Raw genomic sequence first — 26,627 nt, 5'->3', positions numbered from 1 at the left:
AAGCAGCGTGTATGTAAATGACATGTAGATGCTATTTCTGCAAATGGCAGGAAAACAAAATAAACCAACCAAAACAACTCTAAATGTCACTTTTTTAGTGTCCACTGGTTTCACTGGGGCAGGAGTGCCAGCTGGATTATCTTCTTTACACTTAACACCAAAACACATGTATTGCTGCATTTTAGCTAGTCTCCCATATGCCTGTAAGCCAGATAAACAACTACAAGCAGGTGGGCGAGCCCTCACCACTTGCCAGATCGGCTGTGCACAAGGAGGCTCTCTGCAATGCTGTTTCACACTTCTTCCACCCTGTGATGAGGGGAAATATATATTCATGTATAGGCACTCACACACCATGTTTGCTAAAACAGTAGCTGCAGCCACACTTCTGCTTGGACAAAAGGAGGGGCAATCCTTCTTCACATCAGCTGTAAAAGATCATCACTTGCTCCACCCCGAGAGGAAAGCAGGAGCAGGGGTGCAGCTACTGCTTGGCCCCAAACATTGTTCAAGCAAATATGGGTGGTCTGCAGTTTCTGCTTGCTTTCTCCCAGTGACTTTCTGCTTGGACAGACAGAGCTGCGGACATGGGATGGCTGCTGCATGTTATTTTTTTCAGTGCACTTTCAGGAAAGCTGGAAGCTCTGCTGGGATGGCAGGATAACTGTTCCATGTTACCCTGCTAAATAACATTTAGTCATCTGCTAAATTAACTTCTCAGAGACTGATCTTCCAATACCAGGACATGAGATGAAGTGTGACAGGCAGGATAGGAACTGGGTCCTGCTCCTAGCCATCTCCTGAGTTTCCACATGCTAAATTACATACAACATTAAAGGAATTGCTGCAGCACAGGGGAGGGAGTCAACTTCTAGCTGGGAAGCACAGCAAGAAGTGCATGGCAAGCAGCATTGTGAGCATCCCTTTACCTTTTCCCTCAAGGCCTTGATTTTCTTCTGTCTTCACCTGCTATCATTAGGTGTAACATCATAAAAATGAATGCAATGATACCCAATCTTTGCACCCCTTCTTCACTGTTTAACCCTGCGGTTCCCCAAAGCAGACAAGCCTGCAGCCAGCCAGCACCTCTGCTTCCTTGCCTGCCTCAAAGCAGCCTGGGGTGCCGCAGAAGGGCCTGCAGGGACAAGGACCTGACTACATTTCTAAGCCACTTCAGCCTTGTAGAAACTTCGCCAGGGTTTGGGCATATTTGGGCTTCCATCTGCTAAGCAGAGAATGGGGCAAGGGGGAGAAAGATGAAGCAGCAGCAGCTTAGGGGAAAGGTAAGTTTGCCTGCAGAGGTCAGGCAGGCAATCTCCACTATGGAGACTCCATGGCAGATGCAGCCTTGAATCCTTTTCCTTTTAGCAGGGCTTGTCACAAACAGAAGCACACCAATGTTGTATTCATGTTTCCTGTTGTTTTTTTTTCCTTAGGTATTAGAATGAAAATACAGCATTAAGTCTTCCACTGAAGTTTATAAAATATGTATTATTTAACCACACGACCAGAAGAGCTCCCTAAGGTAACCACTTATTAAGGCAGTTCTTTAAAAATCACTATTATGTATCTAGCAGACCAGAACAGCTCCTTTGAAGCATTTCCAGTCAATCCCACTAATAAATATTTAGCATGATGCAAAATTGAAAATGCACTCTCAAAATCCTTCAGAAAGGTAGCCACTAGATAAAGTTTACAGCTTTAGCCACTTGGTATATTTTTTTCCCTGAGATTCCACCATCAGTGAGAGCACATTATCATCTTAATTGCATGCCAATTTAAAAAACACAATTTTTTTTCTTTAAAAAAAGAACAAATGAAGTGGAAAACACTTTCTTCCCTCCCCTTCTGTTCTCTTCTTTTCCACGATTAAAAGCTTCCTGCGTTTACAGAGTCTTTTAAAAATTATTCCCAGGATATCAGAAAGCTATTCTGCTCTGAATCACAGCCAGTTCTTGAACCCGATTAAAGAGTCTTTGGCTGCAGAGATGTGCAGGACTGAAACAGTTATTTAGTGGAAATATGCTACCTTCAGTAATGGAAAGGAACCTGTGGGTTAGAAGACCCTCAACAGTGCAAACTGCATGTTACAGTGTTGTGCTTCAGAAAACAAGACCTGGAGATAAAGAGGGTGTGGAGATTACTTTGAATAGTTCCATCCCGTATCCGCAGAAAAAAAAAGAACCAAGCGATGAAAGAGAATATGGGAATGATGCTGCAAGAATGAACACAAAGGACTCTTCACCAGAAGAACAAACTGAAAGTCTACTGCAAAGTTGATTTGCTTCTATTTTGTGCTACTGTGCATTACTTTTTGGTTGCAGAAGAAAAAGTATGGATGCCCTAAGGCATGTAATTTCTAGGCATTTTTGGCTTTCTTCACCTTTTTTTGGGTGCGGCTTATGGTTTTTGTTTTGCTCTCTGTACAGACTTGCTGTTGCTTTTTCACAGTTTTTCTTTTCTGTAGTGCAATTTTATAGCAATAAAGACACAAAACCATCCATGTTTTGGTGTAATTGAAAATCAGAGATTTACAATTAGGGACAATTAGGTACTTCAATGAGTAAGGAGACAGCCTCCACTGCACCAGACAGACTTGCTTGCAATGCTCCCATTAACTAGAACGGGAATCATGGGGATTACCACCCATGCACCTTTCTGAAAATTTACTTCAGTATTTATATTACCATAAAGCACTCTCAGTGACAGAGCACAGTGGACCAGAGGTATTTGTATTGGTATAACAAGTCTGTACTATGCAGGATTAACTTGGGATCGTTCACCTTGAATTCAAGTAATGTCCAATCAAAGAATATAAAGCCAATGCAGTGACAATTGGTTGGCAATACATATGCAGCACATTTACTCTGCACATTAACTGTACGCCTGACCATTTTCCTGCACAGTTTGCTCTTCTGCCTCAAATGCGAATGACAGAAGCTTTAATGATTTTTCAATATTGATCTGACAGCTGGTTCATGAGACCACACTGATAAACGAAATTTATCAGCCATTCAGGTCATTCTTACTTGATGAAGGGTCTGTTATCCTCATAGCTAAAGAATGCATAGACATAAAGACAAGAACACCAACATTAGAAATATAACAACACAGAGAATATAGCTTACTACTAGTCTCCCTCCCTTCTCCCACTAGCCATCACCAAAACCAAAGGCGGGCTGGCATCAGGTGTGCCTGGTACACACCAGCAGCCAGCCTGGCTCGCTGCCCCAGGGAACTGAAACACGACAGAGGATGCTGGCTTCACACACAGCAGCGATCATCATTAGCTGCGAGCTGCAGCTACCCCTCCTAGCTCCAATCACACAACTGTCAACTGACTTTGAAATCTCTTTTAAAAATCATGGGTATCTCTGGAGAAGATGAGTTTTGAAACTCCAGCATAGCCACCACAGAAGGCTTTCGTGCATTCAGGTGGCAAAACGTCACCGTGCTCCAGCACTCTCCGTCTGCGGTCCTGTAGTGTATTACAGGAACCTCTTTACTGCCGTTTACTTTTTCGTAAGTGTAGCTCCCAAGTTGCCAATTTATGAGCCAGACTGCAGCACTATCTTCTTTTTGAGATAATGGCATTAGGATCTTCTAAAGCCCTAGGTGACAGAAAGTATTTACCTATTTACTCCCATTTCATGGGGAAGGACAAAGAAAGGACTCTGCGTAGCAAGACTTCAAAGCAGCCTGCTGCAGTGAAAACGACAAGATGGACTACTCAAAATGAGCTTCTGTCACTGTGGGGACACAAGATCAGTCACAGCTGTTCTCCTAGGGGAGTCTCCCTGACCCTCTGGACAGGCTCTGCACTTAACTCTCCCAGGCCTCCTCTCCTCCCTGGTGTGCAGCTTTTGAAGCTGGGATCCCTTGCAGTGGCCACCATGGGTGCCAGAGATGGAGGCTGGTTCAGTATGTTCATCTCATTACCCCTGCCAACGCAGCTGGAGCTAGTCCATCCTGCTGAGATCTCCTTCGGTCAATACTGTCAACCTGTCAAGCTACACTCTCTGCTAAACAAACTAACTGCTCCGCTCGGAGGGGACCAGCTTCAGCCCGAGTTAGAAAGGAGGTGTATTAAAGCTGAATGACTTTGAGCAGTAACTTCTGGCTGAGAGCAACACTAAGTATGTCTAAGATAAGGCTTTGTGTTTTCTCCTCACAACGGCTGAAGCCGCACAGGGACAACTTCTGCACCATTCATGTGCACCTGAAGCCACAGAGGGGCCATCTGAGTATCAACGGGAGCAAGATTTAGCCCTCAGGGGAGGAAAGTGGTTTCACACAGTATATTGTACAAAACCTTCCTGTTTTCTCCCCACCTTGTCCTTGGCTGAGACCGAAGAGGCAGCGATTCTGCCAGTCCCAGCTTTGCCCTGGCATGGTCACGTGGGGTCTTTGGGAAAGGGAAGGAAAAGTTGTCAAATGGGATGGATCTGGACACCCTCATAACACTTGCCCCAAACCCACTCTGAGCAGCGAGACACACATAGAGGACATCCTATGGGAGAGAAGGTATTTGTCCCCACATCACTGCCAGGTAAGCAGTGCTATCTCAGCTTGAGCACCTACAGCATCCCTGGCTGTGGCCCCCCTGCCTCTACCCCTATCCCTCCCCAGCCATTCACAGCTCCCTGCAGCTCTGCTCCAGCATCCAACCACTCCTTCAACTTCCCTGGCTGCCATCCCTGCAGGGCTTCCCCTGGTCAGCAGCTGCCACCCTGACAGCTGCTCACTTTAGATCTTGTGCCACATCTGCCAGCCACATTAGGACATCTGAGCTACCCTGGGGCACTCAAAGGTGGTACCTAACAACGCACGGGGAAAGCACAAAGCATATCAGGATCAGGAAGGAAGGAGGAAGCAAGTGCAGAGAAGGTGGCTTGATGAAGGGAACTGAGCCCCTGCTTCTAAGACACAGCAAGCTCAGCTCCTTTGGCTTAGCAAAACATAGGCTGAGACAGTGTGACATCCGCAGTGCATCTGGGGAGGTAGCTGGAACACAGCAAAGCCAGTGGTATTAAAAGGCTCCCCCCTTAGCTGCACCACCAGGGATCTCCAGCCCACCCCAGCTGTGTAGTATGATGTTGGTCAAATCCCTCTGCTTCTCTTTGCCCTCTCATCCACCAAGCCTGCAAGATCACTGGGGCAGGTTCCTTTTGTGCTTGTGGCACGTCTAGCACCACAGGACCTGCAGCTCCCCTGCGATGCAATTAAATTAAACGAAGACATGAGACAGTCTGGAGCTCCCAGCCCAGCAATGTGGGCAGGAGCAGGGCATGAATTTCTATTACTATATTCACAAGCACTTAGGTTTTATGGTAAAGATTTGACTGTTGAAATGTCGCTGGTGATAAGTTATAAAAAGAGAGAATTAGGGAAATTTTTTACTCTGTTGCTGCTATCCAGATCCTCACGAAGTTTCTCAGCGATCTCTAATAGCCTTTCTTCAAGGCAGCTGAAGGCTCCGTTTCATCTTTGTGCAGGCAAAATGCGAAATCGGTAAACTCGGATTGCCTTTTAGCTTGAGGCTAACACTTCAAAGCAGCTCAGGAGAAAACCGTCAAAAAGACCTGAGCAGTCTGTACCCCATTTCCACCCTGGATGTGCCTAGGACCCACTACCCAAAGCAAGCAGGTGCCTAAAAAAGCAAGATTTTCAAAGACACCTAACTCCCAAACACTTCAAATCTCTACACATAGGGGCCTGTAGGACTTAGTCTCTTATATGCCTCATGAAATACAGATCATTCCTTTTCATTTTACCAACTCAACTGTTGTAAGAAGCTTAACTCTTGTGTTAGCAACAATTCATGTCTGACAAAAATTACTCCAGAATGGTTTTTTTCCCCCCTGGTAAAGTCTGTGAAATGTATCAGTGCTGCAGTAATACTGTGTCATTATCTGCAATACATAAAAAACATCACTTAGACAAGAGAAAAGCCATGGAAGAGCCTTAGCTTACAAGAAAATAGAGCTGCTAACTGGAAAACTGAGATTATATTCACTAGTGGTACAAGCAAATAATAGTTGAAGCAGAAATCACTGGAAAGCCTAGCCTAGCACAGCTTGAGATGCTAGATCTAAAGTGCTTTCTCCAGATTTGGATACATTCTTCCAATTCCTGGCAGTAAGGGATACAGCCCATTGAATTTAAACTACGGGATTCTGATCCCTCCATAGTGAACAGGAGACTGGTACCGCCACAAAGAGCAATTTATCCCCTGCAAGAACAAGTATTTAAGGTAGGTAAGGCTTTGCCACTCCCTGAAGAAATACCTTTCTCCACTGAATTCAGAGGAAACCTGAATGGTGGGTTATGTGGGGGCTTCACTTTCAAATATCTGAAGTTAAAAAGCCGATCTTTAGTGGTTGCGTTATTCGTTTAACCTGTGAAATCTTACCTCACCTCCCTTGTGTTCCTTGCAGCCCAGATGATGGATAGTGGATGGTCTACCAATCTGTATAAATACCTAATTCATTTTCTAATCTTAAAAAAGCCCTGACTCTACCTTGGGGCAAAGACTTCTTAAGGTTAATTACACATCATGTAAAACTCTTTCAAAATCTTATTTAAGTTAGATGTCTTTCAATTTCCCAGAGTACTTTCTCCTTCAGTGATGAGAAAGGATTGTTCATATTACCTTCTATATGTCTGTGATATTTCCAGACCAATACTTTTTTTAAAAGTTGCTAAAATTAGCTACTTATATCCTTGTTTAGATACTTAAAGAACTTCAAAACCAATGCATCCTAAGCTCGGAAACCCCTTTTGCACTGCCTACCCTTGTGTCCTGGTTTCAGCTGGGAGGGTTCATTTTCTTCATAGTAGCTAGTGTGGGGATATGTTTTGGATTTGTGCTGGAAACAGCGTTGATAATATAGAGATGTTTTTGTTCTATGGACTACTTATTGTTGAGCAGTGTTTACGTGGGGACAAGGCCTTTTCTGCTTCTCGCACTGCCCTGACAGCGGGATGGCTGGGGGTGCACAAGAAGTTGGGAGGAGACACAGACAGGACAGGTGACCCAAACTGACCAAAGGGGCATCCCATACCATATGACGTCATGCTCAGCATATAAGGAGCTTGGGGGAACAGGAAGGAGGGCAGGGGGCGGTGGCGGCATTCGGAATGATGCCGTTTATTTTCCCAAGTAACCGTTACGCGTGACAGAGCCCTGCTTTCCTGGAGACGGCTGAACACCTGCCTGCCCATGGGAAGTGGTGAATGAATTCCTTGCTTTGCTTTGCTTGTGCACGCAGCTTTTGCTTTACCTATTAAACTGTCTTTATCTCAACCCATGAGTTTTCTCACTTTAACTTTTCCAATCCTCTCCCCCATCCCAGTGGGGGGGAGTGAACGAGCGGCTGCGTGGTGCTCAGCTGCCGGCTGGGGTAAAACCACGACACCTTGTAAAACCCCAGCATGTACCTTTTTCACACAAGGTCACAGAATTGCCAGCATATACACTGGCATCCCAATACAGAGCCACAGACAATCTGCAACATATATTATATGGTGCAAACCACTTCCAAGTATGTAGATTAGCAATATCCTGGATTGTGAAAGCCTTCATTTTTTTTTTTTTCAGCAGGAAAAGTAAGGCAAGAATTTACCTTCACACACAGATTGCTCCTAAAATGCTGCTGAACAGAGAAAGCCTGTTATCAAAGAGCAGCTATTTAGCTCTCATTTAAAAAGAAAAATGTCTGATCTTCTTACATTTTGAAAAGAGTTTACTATTTTTTTTTTTATATTTAACAAAATGTAGTTTTTGAACCACATCATTGAGAGTAAAACTGGGCCTTTAGTAAAACCCTACGTAACTAAACAACCTCAGGTGTTCTTATTTTATCCAATCCTTTATGGTTTAACTTTACGTAACTCAAATTTATCACTCTTTTGACAATTCAAAGTGTTTTCCCATCTCTCAGGATAGCAGGAAAAGGCTCAGTAAGTACATGGACTCAGTGCTTGGGCCCCAAAATAACATGGTTTGGCTAGAGAGAAAAAATACCGAAATGGGTACACAGGACCTTTAGTAGCTGTTACGGGTGATGAAACCCAAATAAAAATAGATGGATGATGTGCCTCCTCAAAAGCATTTGGAAAGACCCGTGGAATTCATTTTAATATGGCGCAAATAAAGCAGAGACACAGACGTTTCCTGCAGGCAAGCACGAGAGAGACACAAAATAAAGCGTGCTATTGTGTCTCCTCACTGCCTGCCAATATGAGGCAGTACGGATGTTTGTTTTCTCCCCCCCCCCCCTTTTTTTTAAAAAAATTTCAAGGATTAGAAAGGATTGATTTATTGAACTGCTGAAAATCTACAGGAAGGAGTTGGAAAGTCCAGCACTACCCTCATAAAGCAAATGGGTTCATCGCTAATTAGTGAAGGAGTGTCTTCATGGTGAGAAAAATCAATTGCAAGCAATAAAAGAGTGCTTAAAGGATTTTGCCTTCATGTTTCATGACAAAGTTACCACCTTGATGGCACGAAGCCAAATGTCTTCCTAATCGCCTTCCTTAGGCTACAGGCATTCATCACATGGCTTTCCAAGCCATCATTTACAAGTCTCATCTTCTGGCTCCTGCATCGTCTTTGACAGTTGGTGGCCAGTCCCCTGAAGACTGCAGTAACCATCTCGGGGGTCAGTGGTCCTCTCACAGCTTCATTTGCAGAAGAAACCCCTGGCTTTATGTGCCTTGGAGTTCTGTAAAGGTTGGGGTCCTACCTCCTGGCATAAGCGAAATTTTATAGAGATTGAAAGCCAATTCTGACTTCCACTGGTAGTTCTGAAAATTTTATCCAGGCAAATGAGGCCAAACCCTCCCTGGTCCTATGTGATGCCCAAGCCCAGGATTTGGGGCCACCTATGCCTGATTTTTTTCTGCCAAAGGCAAAGCATCATCCCTTTCCCCCCCAGCTCCAGGGAAGGCCAGGGAAGTCATGGCCTGCTTTCTGAGAGTTGTTCTTAAGTATTGCTATTGGAAAGAGCAATTCTGTTAAGCTCATCTCATTTTCTGTAAGTAATTAATTACCCTCAGAACTGCTTACCCTCTTTATTTCCTTCCTCCTAACTTTGCAAAGGCATGGCATGATTATTCAAACCACACTGATGTGTAACCACACATCGGATTGTTTCCACACAATACGGATTCAGCAAAGCCTTTAGATACATTTGTATTATCCAAATAGCACCAAGCAGGGCTTGCTGACAAAATACTTAAAATGTATGACCTTTTAAAACAATAATCATGATTTATGGGTTCACAGAAAGACCTTAGGTATTTAATATCTTCCAGGACACTCTCTCAAATCAATAACCACTGATTGATTTTTTTTTTTTTTTTTTTAAGTTCGGAAAGGACGACACCTGTCAGTAGTCAGATTAGTGCTTTACAATCACCATTCAATGTTAAGGTAGCCATCACAAAAACCATAGATAAACAAGCAAAACCCAAAGCCAAAACAGTCAGATATTAACCCAACCTTCTGTGAAAAACTCAAACAACAGCAGATTGCAACAAACAAAATCGGATGCTGCCATCAACATCATTGGGCAAAAAAGGCACCCAGACAGAAGTGCAATCATCTCAGTTGATTTTTCAGCATCGGCAGGGTTTCTGTGTCCGAGGTGCTCACAGACTGCACTCTGGCAAAATATAAATGCACCGTATCTTTTCTTGGTAGAAAGCTTGTAAATACTTAATTTTGTGCCAACTCCAAGTGATTTTTCTACGTTTGCTTTAGGCTGCCTGTTCAAAGTTTGCTGATGCAGAGATGCAGATGAAGGCTATATAGGAGCAGCACTGAGCTACCCAGGGGACTAGGAAGCTCAGTACTTTCTTACATAGGATCCAGGGACATGCTAAGTTGACCGTCGGGCTTGTGAAGGCATGGTACTCTCTCTGAAGGCCATATGAGGCATGAAGATCATAGCCTGAGCTCCTGTACAGGGAAAGTGAGGCAGGCATTTTCTAATGCCCAGCTCAGTACTCCGTGGCTAACATCTACACTTCGCACTGGAGGAGGTTTTCTAAGGGAGAGAAAAAGCTGTTCCTCATTTTCAGAAGTACCCAGATCACTTGGTCATCCTTTCAAAACACTTCTCTTAAGTTTTCTGGTGACAGAGAATATGCTGTCTGCACATCCCAAGCACCATTAAAACACACACTTCATTTCTCATCCAAGTTTATCCAGACCCAAACACTGGGTCGGGGACTCTTTTTGTTCCCAAGGATCAAATTATCCTTTCCTGGAGCAGGAATCCAGGGATGATTCCTCTCCAAAAGGCATCCCTGGAGCTGCTCTGCTCTGAGTCTGCTGTCCCCAGAAGTCAGAGGCATCAAAAAAAGCTGCATATAGCACAGCTGGCTGGAAAGGAGAGATTTTCAATGCCCTATTCTTGAACAGCCTGCTCAGTTAGTCTTTCTATTCTGTTAGTAGAGCTGTATGAAAATCTTAACAGAAAGCTCATTCTTTGCAGGCACTGCTATTTTACTTAACATTGTAAGTTATAGGTAATGGCCAGTCAGGATTTCAGGTCATGTTTAACAGAGGTTCACTGTGGCTCCTGTAAGTGTTTGCATTCACTGCCTTGTGTTTCAAACCCTTTATACCTCACCCTTTCCACCACTCACGCCAACGCATGCACCTCCTTGAAGATGCATGGGTGCACATAACCCCCTCTCCCCACTTGCTGCTCCAAAGAAGGAGTCTGCATGGTGCCAGGGACGCTCAGCCCTTACTTCACCGGGAACTGAGAATGCTGAAGATACAGGATTGGGCCTTCTGCACCCAGATGCTGCGCTGGGCACGCTCCCAAGAGCTGGACCCCTTCCTTGTGCTGTGTCCTCACTGTGCACTCCCAAGCAATCACAAACCCAGAAGTAATTAAAGTGCTGCTGTTCTGCAAGTCAAGTCCCTCAGGTGAACAAAACTATTCGGTGTCACAAACTATTTGTAAGTTGTAGCGTCTCATGATTAAACAAAAAAGATCTGGAAACCAACAGATGAGTTTAAATCTCAATAGCAACAGATGAAATAATCCTTATTGTCTCCCTACTTTCACTTGTTTCTAAAATGGTTAGAATAAAGCACAAACTAATCTTCCTTTAGTAGAAAGATACCTGCTACAAATTATTGTTCTGCATTGGTAATGTAAGCTTGTCCTACCAAAGGAGAAGAAATCTTGCATTTTCAAAAGTCTAACTCATTCTTCACTGCACCAAACCCAGGATGTTTACTTTTTCTGCATTTCAATCAGCTGAGTAAATAAAACTAGACTGGTAAACCTCTGTTCCTGCCAGCACAATACCGCTGTGTTAAATCGAGGATTTAATTTAAACATTCCTGCAGATGATTTTTGGAAGTTCTATTTAACCTTTGTTTTCAATTTTCTACCTAACTCTGAGGATTTTTTTTATGACTTAAGAAAACTCGCAGGACTGAAACAACAAGCTAATCTGGGGGCTGGGATTAGTCATGTCTCTTTAAATAAAATACATATGTTAAAGAAAGAAAATGAGCAGATAATCACTTACACCCATACAACATATGGGGAGAGTGGGATATGGCAATGGCTTGTAAAAGAAGCATACTTTCCAGAGGGGCTTCTCAATTTTGTACCTGATGCTCATCGCCCCTCGCCTCCCCCAGCCTGGGCCAGGCTCCCTAAAAGAGCCCAGACCGGGCCTTGTGAGGTTTTATATAGTAATAATCAACATTGAGTTTTTGCATTTGGCTCCTACTTTTGGCTTTTAGGTTGCACATTCTCAAATTTATTTCCGTAAGCTTGTGAGCAAGAGACTACCATGGAAAAAAAAAAAAAAGAGTATGGTGTGAGTTTTGTTTCAAGCCAGAAACTTGGGAGAATACTTTTTTATTTATCCATTAAATCAGGGCCATGTGTCTTTAGCCCTGGACCATTTGAAGCTCCCACGGCAGCCAGTGAGCTGAGAGGGGCTTGTTTTGGTCATTTGTGGATTGATTTCTGAAGGTTGCAGCGCAGGACATTTTTGCATCATCCCCATTAGTGGGATTTCAGCATGTGTTCTTTTGAATCTGGCCACAATACCTAAAAACATTCTCTCCAGCGTGTTTGGAATAAATACATTTTTTTCCAGGGAATTTCAGGTTTTTGATATAGTGCTTATTCTATTGTTGCAGAAGATGGGATGGGAGCAGGTTTCCACAAGAGGGAAGAAAGCTGCAACAAAACTACAGTGATTAATGCCAAGATTAAACTGTTTCAAGGCCCCTAATTAATAGTGCCTCTTTAGCAACAAGGGGAGCTCCCAGCTAAGACTCTGGGTCTCCCTGTCTGAAAGAAAGAAAATTAAATTTCCAGGATGACTTTTGAATGAGTTTGTATTGCACTGGATGAGCTTTTCCAACAAACCCGGGACTACAGCCTAACACGCTCCTCTTTGAAGAGGTCCCGAGATATACTTTCTAAAGAGCATCCAGATGGCCTATGGCACAAGCCAAGCTGTACCCCGGCTAAAACAACAATGCAATAAAATGGGACAAAAAGAGAAGTGATTTGACAAAGCCCTTTGCCTCCTGCCTTCTTTCTAGCAGGACCGCAACCGCACTTGGCAGCCACGGCTGGCGTGTCGCCCTTCCAAAGTAAATAAAATAAAATCTCGTTGCCACATACTGCAGCACAGAAGAATGTCAGGAAGTCTGGTCTGGCTGGGGGAAATGCTAACAAACCCAACCGCAGCCAGGCAGCACCGGGGGGAGAGGGGACAGGCGCCCGTGAGAACTTCAAAGGAAAGGTTATGTCTGTAAGGAAGGGAAAGGATGGCTTCTGGTCTCTGCTAGCAGAAAGGAGGTTTCACGCTCTCCACCCTGGCCATTTGGAGATGCCCTGCGTAACTTCACGCACGGCAGCTGCTCGGCCCCATGGATGAATCCTTTCAATCTGCTTATAAGATCTGCCTTTTGTTAACTAAATAACTGCTCTCCCCACCCAATTTTCTACCAGTTTTCCATGTCAGTAACTAACGTGCCTCACATTGTGCACAATAACAGCATATAGCAAATACAGGACCTCAGGTTTCGGCAGATATGGTGAAGAGCACATCTGGATTACCATCAGTGTAGCCCTTCTTCTTTTCCCTTTAGTAACTCCACAGTGACTTGAATGAGCAGTATTTAAATGGCTGCAAAACAAGCACTGTACTGACATACAATGCAAAGGCATTTGGGGAGGGGGTTCATCTGAAACCCTCTGTTTTGAACAGAGAATGGGGGTTAAGCATCCGGAAACACATGGATGGTTTGTCATGCTGCAGCATCTGGCACGGGTCAGATGAAAACCTGGTGTGCGAGGACCACAAGCAGCCATGGTACATGCCTGACCACCTGGAAAGGACTTGATGGATGGAAAACTGAAGAGCTGTGCCAGACTATTCACATATAGATGTATTTTCCTTTGTCACATAAGGCTTCCTACAGGAATGTGAATATAAAAAAGATTCAGTGTACTCCTGTCTATGACAGTCTGAGACATTTCACACATCTAACATCTACTCGGCACAATGGAAAAGTGAGAAGGAGAGACTTTGAGCAGCTTGACTCCAGAAATCACTCCACACGGCAGCAACCTCCGGTAAAACAGCCTCACAGCTGCTCTAACGTATTCCAGCTGGTAACACATCCTCATGAGGAGCCATCTGCTAGCAAGAATGCATCAATACCACACTGATACGCTTATAGTCTCCACCTTGCAGGCTATAGATGCAAGCAGCACAGCAGGCTTTTGCCATCCAAAAAGCTCGTGTGGTCCCTGGCTTGTAAGATTTGCCTTCCCTGCAAGCTTGTAAAGGCTGAGGGAATCAGTTCTCCAAACCAACACCTTCCTGGGTGCATTTGTTGACAGTGAATCAGTTTGTGCTCATGAGCAATTCATGCACCCTTTGCATCCCACTTATTCTCTCAAGATGGGCCACAAACGAGATACAAGTGATGTGGGCAGAGCTACCAAAGACTAAATGATTCTCCTCACTGCCCACTTCTGCTCACCTATGTTTGCTGACAAGCTGCAAAGAGATGAAAGAGCAATGGCCACAGTGGACCTCAAGCACCTGGAAGCAGCCACTGGAAAAAGATAGGAAGGAAAATCCCCTCCTGCAGGCATCTGGGAAGGCATGGGCAGATGCTATGCGCACTACCCAAGAGGCAGATGTTTTGGTGTCCTTGTCTGTGTCGCTTCATACTAAAGAGGTCTTTAAAAAGAAGAGATCCCCTCCCAGGGTGAACCCATAAAATTTCTGTTTAAACATACTGAAGGAAGAAGTAAAATTCAACTATTTCAAAAGGTCCTAGGTAAAAGTGTGTTACTATTGGTGATGGTACCTGTTCTGAAATGGGAGCTAGTCTGCCTTACTTGCATCAGTGGTAGGCACAGAAACTCTTGCAGCTCTGGACAGCATATCCCACGTACATGAGCTCACATCTTCGGCTACATGCCTCAAAAGCAGGACTAGAGCAGGAACCTCTCAGTGGGTGCAACCCACTGAATCAGCTCGGTACCAAGGTGCCATTCAGGAAGGATGCACTTGGCACAGGGGGAAGGACCAACATATGTGGCTACCCTACTTCCCTCTTGAAAGTGCTGGGCTAAGCTGGAAAAGCTAACATGGATAAAAAATAAACTAGATCTGTACTCATCAAATCTCTTGCTGGGTAAACAGTGCTCCACCACTGGAATGTCAGATTCTCCCATGCTGGCACAATAATACAGGGACTGTTCCTGAAGGTTAGGGAAGTTTATTTACTTTGCACAGTGCCTACAAATCTTGCAGCCACACAGCATCTGGTTCAGGCACTGCCCTTTGAATGGCTTTTCTGTTGGTGCAGTAATTAAAGGTATCCCAGGTGACACCTGATCCCTTATCAAGTTCATTAATTTAAGTGGAGTTATTTGGCTCTCTATTTTCTATACTTCATAATGTATTTCTAACCTTTAAAGTGACAGAGGCAAGCACCAGATTGCAGGGGCGCTTATTAACAGCCTATTAAAATATTTTATGGCCTTTATTTTTATGTTGCCATAGGGAATCAAGTATTTTGCTGTTGTTGAACAGGCTCAGGATTTATGCTGTGAGAGCTTCACCACAGCCTAACACAGAGCAGTGCTAGGAAATGAACTGGGAGAACAAACTTCCATTCAGCTCCCTGTGTGCTGTAAAGCTGTCACACGCAGATGGCAGCAAGGGGCCCTCTGATGCAGGCCCTCGGTTTGGCTTGGGTTTTTAAGTATAAACAGATAAGATAGGATGCAAAACCATGCTGAGAGCTAGTAAAGGCAGCGTGTATCTTGAGAAATAGATCTGGGTGTCTTTTCACCAACCATATAGACCCACGGAGGTAAGCTCAGAAAGGATCTTCCTGGTCACCTGTGAAATAATATGATCTGTGGCTTTTTATGCCAGAGCTGCTGTACCACATCCACATTATGCAATGAGTTAGAGCCAATGACTTTGGAAGATGACCACAATCTTAACCAGAAGACGACTATGATTTTACCTAGAAGATGACTATGATGTTACCTAAAAGTTTTCCAGAGATTGCAAGCCCCTCACATTCCTAGGAAAGCTCCCTCAAAGGTGAATTCCCTCTCTGTTAAAAATCTGCGCCTTCTCCTAAGTCAAGTATATCTGGTATTGAGACAACACATGCCACGGATTTAGAGACTTAACTTTGTCCTGCTTAGGTATTCAGAAATTATAATCAAGTTCCTTCTGAAATTCTTGTTTTGATAAACTTCCTAGGGTGAGCTTGGGGTCTTCCCGAATTTATATTATGTTTCTCTTATTTTTTCAAGCACAAAAAAATCATTTGTAATGAAGCAACATGCTTGGAAGGGTATCAGCAACATACTTAAAACTACTTTAATTGCTTGTGTTTTCAAAACGTCTTAATGAAGTCAAATCAGGAATAGACACTCATCTGTCAAAGAACCTATAAAATATTTTACAATGTCATTATAATTGATGTAACTGATTGTATAAATTCCTGGCCTTTTAAACAAAGATACTAGAGATTAGCACAAGCAAGATTATTCAGTAGGCAATTATTATTTCTGCTTTAATTATAAGGGCTTTGTTGTTTTTTTTTTCTTCCCCAGTTTTTAATTTAAATGTCATACTGCAAGGCTTTCTAGACAGATTTTGTGTGGGTAACCTTAGAAAGACTGTTCTCAGCGAGCAATCCCATAGCACTAATGCATGATGAGTAGTCATATTAGTAAGTGTTACTAAATGTACCACTCCTTAAACACCTCATCCAAGACCAAATGAAACACTATCATGCTGTGGTCAGTCCTGGCCATCCATGAGGGACTGCTCCTCCAATTTCATCTTACAGCTGAGCGATGACACAAGAAACAGAGGCACAATGCAGGGCAGCCTGCCCACAACCTGGGCAGGGACAGACACAGAACGAGCACCTTGCGGGTCCCCCAGTTCACTGGGATCTCCTGCACTTGTATGGGCTCTGGTCCCCTTTTCCTCCCAACCCTTGAAGAAGAAGCTGCGCCTAAGAAACTAAAACTTCACCCAAAGGACCATGCCAGGTCGTGGCACACCAGCAGCATTGCAAGCCTTGCTTGCTGGGGAAGTTTTAAGGGGGGACACATCTAGTTTAAATTAAAGCTGCATCTGTGAGAGTGGCTCAGCAGTAAGAACAATCACCTTGCTGAGAACTGCCTCGCAACTGTGCAATTCAGTCATCTCCTAATGAGCTCCCCTCACGCCTCTTCTCCCATCCCCACCACAGAAGAGAGGGGAGAACCAACTTCCAGCCATGTCACACAATGCTCTCCTTTCCTAGGTAGGCAGCAAAGCACTGACTCCCAACAATTTCCTCCTCCTGAACTTCATTAGATGGTTTTATTAATTAGCAGGCTCCCCATCTTATCATGCACTGCACCTGAAATTCCACTTGTATTTTTCAAGCGAGTAATTAAAGCCAGAGATACTTGAATAAACAGGCACTGATGGAGACTAATATCCTATCAATATAATGAAGCAGCTTGCTAGACAGTAAGATGCCCAGGCTCAGACATTAACTAAGTCCAAGGGCAAACCTTGCCTTGGATGGCAAGCACATCCCCTGATGTGGGCACCCCCAGGTAAACACCCGGTAACTTTGCAGAAACTAATCAGATTCTGGGGAGAATTTAGGTCATTAAATCTGTCAGGGGGCCAAAACAAACAGAAAAGAAGTAAGGCTGCCACCCTCAGAACACAGAGAAACACTAATCAACAATCATCAATTGTTGATCAACAATTTTAACACCTTCCCTGTAGAGACTGCAATAATTAGCCGGCAATTATCAGGCATTATTTCCTTTCACATAGAGGGACTAGGAGGTTACCTGCTTCAAGGACAGCAAATGCAACTTTGCTTCTTTCATGCAAAATTGAATGGAAAATGCAGCCAAATCCCAATCAAGACAGTGCTTCATTATCAGCCACTTGTTAATACCTATTAGAAACCACTCTGCAGTGCCATAACCCAATATATAGCCCCTGGTTATCACTGCAGCCAGCAGAGTTGGTTTCCCTGTACACTCCTCAGAGAGGAATGGGGGCATAAACAGCAAAAGACAGAAATGGGCAGAGAGAAAGAAAAAACCCCAAGCACTTACTTGATATTGTCAAGACATCCAGATTCGGGTTTCAGTATGGCAGTATGATGAAACATTTTATAGAGAGCGATCCCAAGGAAGATGACATTAAGCTGCAAAGGGAGAGGGGGGGAAGGAAGAAAACAAAGGTTATGTGACATGGCACAACATGATAGGGACAAAGTCAGCTTCTTCTCTGCAACAGATGAGTTGCTGTAGGAGATTAGCTCTCGCTACAGTTTTATAGCAACTGAATCATTTCAGAAAATTGCCAAGCATTTTATAAGGTGAGCTGGCCTGTAGACTGCAGGACTGGTGATGCCACAGCATTACTGAAGCTGTGGTGCTGCTGCGTATGTTACTGATACGGGGCTGTTCCAACATCAACCGTAGTGCTTCAAATGACATTATGTAAAATTAAAAATATTTACTGTAATGGCTCTTCTGTGTCAGAGAGGTGTACAGTTGTGAAAAATCATTCCAAGAATCTTGTTTAGTCAGCCCCATTGTAATGAAGCAAAAAAGCATCTTTTTCTGTCAATATATCTTTTAAATATGGTATAACAGGGGACATGGACAGGAAAATCATGACTGCTGAAGATGCTTAGCACAATGCAAAGTTAAAAAAATGAAAAGGAAAAGAGTTTGATTTGTTCTGTAAAGGATGTGATGGTTTCTCAATGCCTCAGTGTTAACAAGCCTGCCAGTTCCTGGAAAGGAGTTCCCCAAAAGCCCAGGCCAGGGTTCGAGACATAATCAAAAAGGGGAAGATATCTTTTCATGAATGAATTGCTTAAGGGGAAAAACCCCCAACAGTTGTAGCTGGTGGTGAGGGCCTCTCCCTGATGTGGAAGGCTGCTGAAATGGCCCCCAGTTGCAGAAGAAGCAGGGACAATGTCTGCATTGAAGTGAGAGCGCCTGGTTTGCTATGTTAGCCAAACTGTAGTCTATTCAAAACAAAGGATGGTTTATTTAAGCCATACTGTAGCGATTAAAGTATAAGAAAACTCCAGCTGCCTCTAAAGTTGGGTTCTCTACCTTGTTGTGTGTTAGCTGATATGCTGGCAATGTGCTAACCGTGAAGTCACACGAGCTTCAACTTCTGACGGTGAGGAAAAACCCTCATCAAACCTCTCTTCCAGTTTGGACTTTATTATTTCATTCCCCCCCCCCCCCCCCCCACCCAGATTTCTCTTTTTGCATGGCTGATGCAAAGCTTTGCTCTGGGATTCAAAAGAGGGGAAGGTGGGCATCAGTGAGGGGCATCAAAATAGAGTTCGGCACTTCTAAATGTTCAATAGTAGAAACCAAACTCCGCAAGCGCCTGCTCCGAAGCTCCCTGGCCCCTTTTGATCAAGTATTTTGCAATGCCAAGAGCTTCTCATAATGAGGGTCTAATTGCTTGTGCCAGGTGGGGTCAAAGAAGAACATGCCTTTCTCAAATTAATCTGTGTAAATTAAAGATAAAGAGTAAAGGGACAGCAAAAGTTTTATTTCTTGACCTGAGAGATGGAGTAGTTAATTAGGAGTTCTTACCATAATTATCAAGGTCGCCGGTCCTATAAAGCTCCAAATGAAGTAAGTGTCAAGTCGGAGCCAACATCTGTAATGAAACACAGGGGAGAGAAGGCATTCAAGGACTGCACCCAGGATATACATCAAGAGTGAGCGAGTGACAGAGAAGAATGTGAGCTGCAAAACACGCCGGTGGGAGACAGGAAATATTACATTGCTTGTTCATTTAAATGCTGAATTATGTGCCCAATTTCTGACAGCGCTATTGATGGAGTAAGATAATTACCTCTGGAGGAAGCAGGGAGAAAATGGCACAAGGCCTAGTTGCTAAGGCTTTCTGCATCTGTCAGAAAAAAAGCCTTAAAACTGTGGGTTTTTTTAAGGAAGTGGTCTGATGAGCATCCACGGAGCTTCTTCTTCGCTTTAAGCTCCTCTTCCCTCTCAGGCTCTGACGCAACACAAGCTGTCTGTCAACTGTCAAGCAAGATGACATTTCTCCAGCAAGCAGATCAGAGCAAATTTGGTGCAAATAGGAAGCACGATTTGGATAACAGAAGGCTAAGGTTTAATTAGGTTCAGCAACTTCCCCTTTAGAGCGTTTTATTTCCCTGAACCTCCGGAGTGTTTTGTTTCCACTAATATTTCAAGGGTTGCATATGGTCTGTGCTATCACATGAAGTTGATTCATGGCCTAAAACTAAATTATTAATCGCTTAATTTCAACTGCATTTAATACTCCCCACATTTTTTAAGGCCCCTGGGAAATTACATTTCCATTCCTAGTTCATTCCAGGCGACAGGAAGATAAAATGGAAGTGACTTGTTACAAGACAGACGAATATAAATTCCAAGAAAGTTTTGCACAATGTTTAAAATAATAATATCTTGTCGTGTTTGCAATGCTGCAAATCACAGCTCCGTTTATACACAGAGGACTAAGAATGCATAAAACCACTCGTACACTAAACATCCGATGGAATTTCATAATTAGGCAAGTGACAGGAACTGTATATATGAATTTATCATGGTGGAAGAGATGGCAGTTCTTACAAACGACAGCTCTAGTGCATGTGCTGAATGTTTTTTCCCTTCCAATGGACTTTGCAACAGACAGAAAGGCCTGTGTCAGCAGCCCCGCAGAAGAGATCAGCAGGAGCCACGTGCCTAGAGAATAAAACATGCCCCGAACCTCTACAACTGGGAGAAGCTAAGATATGAATAAATTTAAAGATGTAGATAAAGCTTCTCACTTCCCTCCCTGACCATATAAATTTCAGGTCTCCTCAGTGTTGAAGATGTATTGAGATATATATATACACATATGGTTGTACCACTATTTGTCGCAAATTAAAACACCGTCACTTCTGTGACTGCCACCCCTGAACTGCCTCTGCAGCTGTTCATCCAAAATCTTCGTGTGACAGCATCAAAATCTTGATGCAAGAGGCAAACACAGGCTTTCAGAGAGATAGCAGGGAAATCTTGCTTCCTCTGCGGCTGCTGAAGTTCAAGGTGATTTAGATGCAGCTGGTAATGGAACAACACGAGTCACTAGAAACTATTTGAGTCTGATTTCCTATAGGAAAGGGTTTATGCGATCATGACATCTGTGTATCACCCATAATAACATCTGAAATGTCACCCAATTGCAACTAGATTTGACAGAGGAATAGAGGTTTCAAGGATAATGAAGTCCTTGTAAAAAGTCCCCCCCAGCCCTGAAAAAAGACGTCTGCATAGCAGCAGCTCACACATTACACAGCATTTCAAACCTACCCCATCCCTTAGGAAAAAAATTTAACTAGTGCTTATGCCTCGGCTGCCATATAAATACTCCCTGATATAAATCAGGGAATGCCCCACAATTTTTTTCTACTGATAATAAGAGTGCTGGTGTGCGGGAGAAGACTTAGAGGGTTGTGTTGTTTTTTTGGGTTTTTTTAATAAATTAAAACATTTTGAATTTTTTTTGCCAGTTTAACATTCCAAACATCACCCAGCCCCTGCTGCACAGGAGTTGGGAGCAGTGTATTTTAATTGCCAAGCAACTTAGTTTTCCTTCAGCATAAAGAGTGAGCTGGGTCTTGAAAAGCCCAGGGAAGAGGAAAGATATAAACCCTCTCTCTACTCCTTAAAGCATGATGACCAGCCATATGGTCACATCTGATGCAGCTGGTTTTGAATGTATATAGATTGGGGCATGGGGAAAATTGGTGAAAGTTGAAATACAGCATGAGGGAAAAGCCATGCGGGGCTGAGCAAAGAAGCGTGAAACAACTGGTTTCCTTTACAGCCAGCCAAATGGATGAAATTTACCACCCTATTCCCCTAAAAATATATCTCTTTGGTTGTGGAGCACAATCCAATGACAAGAGATGGGTGCTGTGGATGGGAAACAGCTGAGGGGCCAGGTCCTGCCCTCGGAATAACCTGGTGACAGGCATAGAGCAAAAGGGTCCCCTTCCAAAGAGGCACCTTCATCTACACAAGAGTACAGCTTGGGAAAAGCAGAGAGTACTCTTTTTATTGCCTCTCAGTACGCTTTAAAGAATGTGATGTCATTTTTTACTTGTTTCAATAGAAAAACTGCCTTTCTGTGAAACTATGTATGACACTCAATCTTGGGTGACTAAACACAAAGCTGCAGGACTGTCTCTAATCTGCAGAGGGACTTTAAAAAGATGGGTTTTTTGTGGTCATCAGGAAGAGATGCAACTTTGAACCCCTTTTAAGTCATACCTCATAAAAAATGCAAATTAAGATCAAAACATCAAAACACAGGCATCCCGCCAATTGCGTTGAGGAGCTGTAAATTGCTAATCAGACAAGTACCACACTGAGCTTTTCTTTCCTTAAAAGACAAAAACCCACAGCACAATGAGCTGCATAAATGAGCTCCTCAAAACAAGGAAGCAATCAGGCAACTCACTTCCCAAAGTTGCTAATCTTGGGCTGCCAGTTACTTCTGACCCCCCACACGCAGCTGCACCATGAACACAGACTCGCTGCATTACAAGTTTAAACTCTGCTGCCACTAAGCAAATGAGCTGCTTCAGGGCTCAGTACAAGGCAGAGCGGATTATCTGAAAGTCTGGTTATGCAGAGAATACTGCTCAATATGCCACTGATTCTTCCAAGAGTCACACCAGCGTATTCAGTGCTCGTAACGAGCTCTGTGGCTCTGCTTTCCTTTACTTTTTTAATTTCCTCCTTTTCCACAGTGACAAGTTGCTATATTCACCTAAAGCTTTTCCCAAGTAATAAAGACTACAAAGGGTTTACTCTATTTTCTGCATGAAGAGAAATCAAATACTAAACTATCCCTGGTGTGCATTAAACATAACCAATAAACAATCACTAGCTGCCATTGGACCATAACATTTGAAGAGCCCTAAACATATCATGCTGTTCATGGAAGCTCAGCAGTTTGCTTCATATGGCTACACAGCTTCCTTCTCTGGGTGCTGTAATGGGATATATATGCACAAGACATGCCTTTCAAGGGTGCAATATAGGTTCTGCTTAACACAGTCCAGCGTCCAATTGTTCAAGCTGCCTCCTCCAAATACGTGGCATGAACACTGAAAATAAAACAAGTTCAGTGGAGCCACCCAAGACAGATAGTATTGTTAGAAGCTGTTTTCTGAGCAACATTAACATGCATAAAATGTCAGCAGTTGGCTGATGGACTTGGAGGCTTTGTACGTACACCGGGCTTTCATTTTGCTTTCTGACAGCTGGATTGCTTACCATGTACAACCTGCTTTATAGCATACCAAAAGGAGGGAGAGGGGGGAAGAAATAATAGAGAGATCCCTGCGACAATGAATTTGATCACCAGTGGATGAATATACCTACAAGTATATTTTCTAAAATATATTGAACCATCCAAAGCATAGCTGCTTTCCTCTGAGATTTGTAAGAGGCATTGATATGAAACCCAGGACAGTATGGCAATATGGAATAGCTTCTTGCTGTTGATTTTGGGCAGCCTCCTACTGAAGTGAGTCCTCTCAAAGGGAGGCTACTAAAGTCTTAATCCAGCTTTACTGAATTTTAGACACAAGTTATTTTCAAACACTAACAACAACTGCAAATGCTTTTTTCCCTCTGCATTTTGCGGCATTGCCTACCATGATGCCTGACATCAGATCTGGCCAGGAGATGGATGGATTTGGTTAACACACAGGAAAATTATGTAACTTTTTAAAACTGCAGTCCCAGTATCTTCTTTTTTGCAGCAAAACTTGAGATGTGGTCATTTAAGACTCAGCAACCGAAGACCTGGCCCGTAAGAAATGGTCATTTGGAAGTCCATGTGAGCATTGTCAGAATCGCTTCGGCAATGTTGGGGGACCACACTGTCTGCAGTAGGGCTTCCTGCTTTTCACCTTTATTTTAGAAATTACAATCAGAACAAGGTGAGATGCAACATTTCTGATTTATTAGGGGCAAAGGGCCAAACACAGCTCAGTTTGCTCACATGAATAGTTCCTGCTGGCCTGAACGGGATGGTCTTTTAATGGAATCACTATACTGCTGCTTGTTTACAAAAACAAATTAACCTCCTAATATGAGTGGTTTGAACTGCTCTCAAACAAAAAAAAAAAAAAATAGTAAAAGAAAAAGGATCAATTCCAATCCTTGGAATAATTAAGTGTAAGAGAGTATCTTTACTGGGCAGCTACTCCAAAACGCCAATATGAATACTAGGACATGGGATGCTTCAGCAAATTGCAAGCACTGAGTGATAAGCAAAGAAACAGAGAGAGGAACAACTGCTTGTTCCTGGCTATGTAATCTGGGCGTGTGTAACAGAAGGGTTGGATTTAGAAAGGAAAATGAAATCAAGAAAACCTACACTGGCTGTCTAAGCAAATCATTCTGAGATGTATGAATGGTGGCACCAAATGCCAGGCAAAAAACAAATAACACTAACAGCTCCATAAGTCCTGCTTAAACAAATGCAATAAATAATGGAGGGAGGCAAGTAATATATTCCAGAGGATGTTTTACAAAACCTGGCAAAACCAAGCAACTTCTTGCAATCAAATTATGTATGCCTGGCATATAGTTCACTACAAATTCTAATCAGTTCTACCCTTCTAATAACATTATACAGAAAAATACATCATCATCCATCAACCAGATGGAGCATGATAGTTATACAAAACATATTGTATGTTTTTTATTTTCCACTATGAAAATGTGATAAAATTGTGCACTCTGGAATTAGAGATTATAAATGAATATTTTAGGTTCTGCAAATCTCTGTAAATATTTATTTGCAAAATATTATATATACACGTTTAATCATTAAAAAATACTACTTTATGCTGGGGGGGGGGAGAGATTTTACTGGCACAGACACAGGACTGCTGCCTCCTCGGCACAAAGATAGCAAAGTTTTGTTGTTAGTTTCCAGTGAATTACAGCCAAACTTTCTGTCTGTATCTCTCATGCCATGGAAACACTTGGGCACCCAAGGCCTGTTGGGAAAAGGCAGTGTATCCCAAGGAATATGGTTATTTTGCTATGTTTCAGAAAGGTCCATATATTCATTTAACAGCAGTGGAAACATTTCAGCAATGCAAAGCTGCCATGGTGCTTTATGGGAGCTGTAGTTAGGTGCTGTATGTTCCCACTCTCTACAGCCAGCCTGCTGTGTGCTGCCATCATCTCCCACAACTTACATTGGTACTTGTGTTGTCCCTACAGAGCATCACGAGGGACTTCGCAAAGATGAGGGTGGATGCAAATCAACTGCTGTCTCACGTACAAAGTGATGGGCTTGGTGACATCCTTTTATTATGAGGGAATGAAGTAAGACACTTTCAACACCCAAGAGTTATAGAGGACTGTAAGAGAATGCAGTTGGTGCTAGCTTTCACTGCAAACTAGCTGTAATGCTGGGCTTTCTTAGTAGGCAGCCCAAAACGTTGAGACAGAAGTCAAAGATTGCTCTGGTGCTACAAGCCCTGCAACGGTAATGCTCCAGAAGTCATGGGGTAAACAGAGTGGAAGGCAGCCACTAAAACACCACACTGTGAACCAGACCAGTGGGGACACAGGGCCAGCAATGGTAGATGTGCCAGAGCATCTCAGATGGCTTTCCAGGGAGCCAGACTCACGACCTTTTGGCTGTAACACATTTGAGGCTCAACGTGCCTTATACAGGCAACTGTGAAGAGATAGGTCCTCTGTAGAAAAACCACAGCAAGAATAAATTTGTCTAAAGGGACAAGGCAGAATGTTTCAATACCTGATTCAATGGGGGCTTATATATCGCTCAAGAGGGGATGTGAACAGAAGAGTTGGCTGGGGCAGAAAGCAGGTGGCAGCTGATGGAAACAGTCTTGTCCAGAAACTGTAATCAGCTGTTGTGTTACTTTTTCTTTGCCCCTTAGGCCTGTCAAAGTAGGTCAAACTACTTTGGATAAGTTGGTAGAGATCCTTGAAAACTTACTCCCTCCTACCTTTATCCGTGTGGGCCATTTCCTTTCCGCAAAGTATGACATTTATACAAATTCACGTTGCTATTCTCCTACTCATGGGAGGAACATGGCGCAAATATCTAGCTGGGATCGAAGCCTACCTGCTGGCATGGTAATGGATCATGAGCAGCTCCATTGCTCTACAGATTTGCTTCCGCAAGGAATCGGGTTCATATATACCAATAAGGTTTCAGTCAAAAAATTTACAGTTGAATTTAACAGAGTATCAACTGCTGGCATGGCCTGGCCTGACCTGACCTATGCTAAAAAAGAGTTTTAAAAATGCTACCGGCTCATTGCTATGTATGCCTTCAGATTGAGCCCGTAACTCATGTTAAAATGACAGGGGAAAGGCAGCCTGACAAGGAAAAGCAAAAAACAGCCAATAAAAACACATTGTCAGTGCTATTGTAACAAAGCTGGCAAAGAAAATCAAAGGCTCTATTTTCCCTTTGTTTTCCATTAGACGGTGTTGCACGATCATCTAAATTGTGCTTTGATACCAGTATCAGCAATATTGAAAACATTTAAGAATATTCATAATGATAAATGATTTAGCTGTTCCCATTTGCAAAGAGTAATGCACTCCACACTCACCACCTATTTTGCTTGCAGGCTTTGTTAATTTGATAGAACACTTAAAAAAGAGGAAGAAGAAAGTAGTGTTTTATCATCCAAATGAGAAATATTCTTTGGTTAGAGAAGGATGACCTTGCTGATACAGTACCAAACTGAGACTTGGGACAGCCACCTCTGTTGACATTATGCAATGATGTGATAAAATTTTCCCTGACTGACTTCCCCAAGAAAAAACTTTCACAAATCATTTCATAGTGGGGAATTTGTCCTGTATCATCACAGGCAAGGCACGCCTCCTGGCTGAGCTCTGCCTCCACAAGCCTCCTTTGCCTGCCACGTCTCTGGGCTCTTCACTTCCCTCTGCCGTCCCCACTCCCATCTC

The 26,627-nt window shown here is 43.2% G+C and overlaps 1 protein-coding gene across 7 annotated transcripts in view; it reads right to left on the bottom strand.

Moving 5' to 3' along the window:
- The window catches only part of ADGRL3 (adhesion G protein-coupled receptor L3), a 524,509-nt gene that overhangs the window by 38,103 nt on the left and 459,779 nt on the right, over positions 1-26,627 (bottom strand). For 6 of the 7 annotated variants that reach the window (XM_075751366.1, XM_075751367.1, XM_075751368.1 and 3 more), the window contains 2 exons: positions 19,194-19,260; positions 17,679-17,770 (listed from right to left, as the gene is read on the bottom strand). In XM_075751366.1, coding sequence (XP_075607481.1) covers positions 17,679-17,770; positions 19,194-19,260 — 159 coding nt within the window. Of the gene's footprint in view, positions 1-3,029; positions 3,057-17,678; positions 17,771-19,193; positions 19,261-26,627 lie in introns of all 7 variants that reach the window. The other variant, XM_075751372.1, reaches the window with a different exon arrangement.

Source organism: Balearica regulorum, chromosome 4 (genome assembly GCF_011004875.1).
Source record: "Balearica regulorum gibbericeps isolate bBalReg1 chromosome 4, bBalReg1.pri, whole genome shotgun sequence".
Classification (NCBI taxonomy): Eukaryota; Metazoa; Chordata; class Aves; order Gruiformes; family Gruidae; genus Balearica; species Balearica regulorum.
The sequence above is the reverse complement of the archived record's forward strand: the minus strand, read 5'-3'. Positions and strand labels throughout refer to the sequence as shown.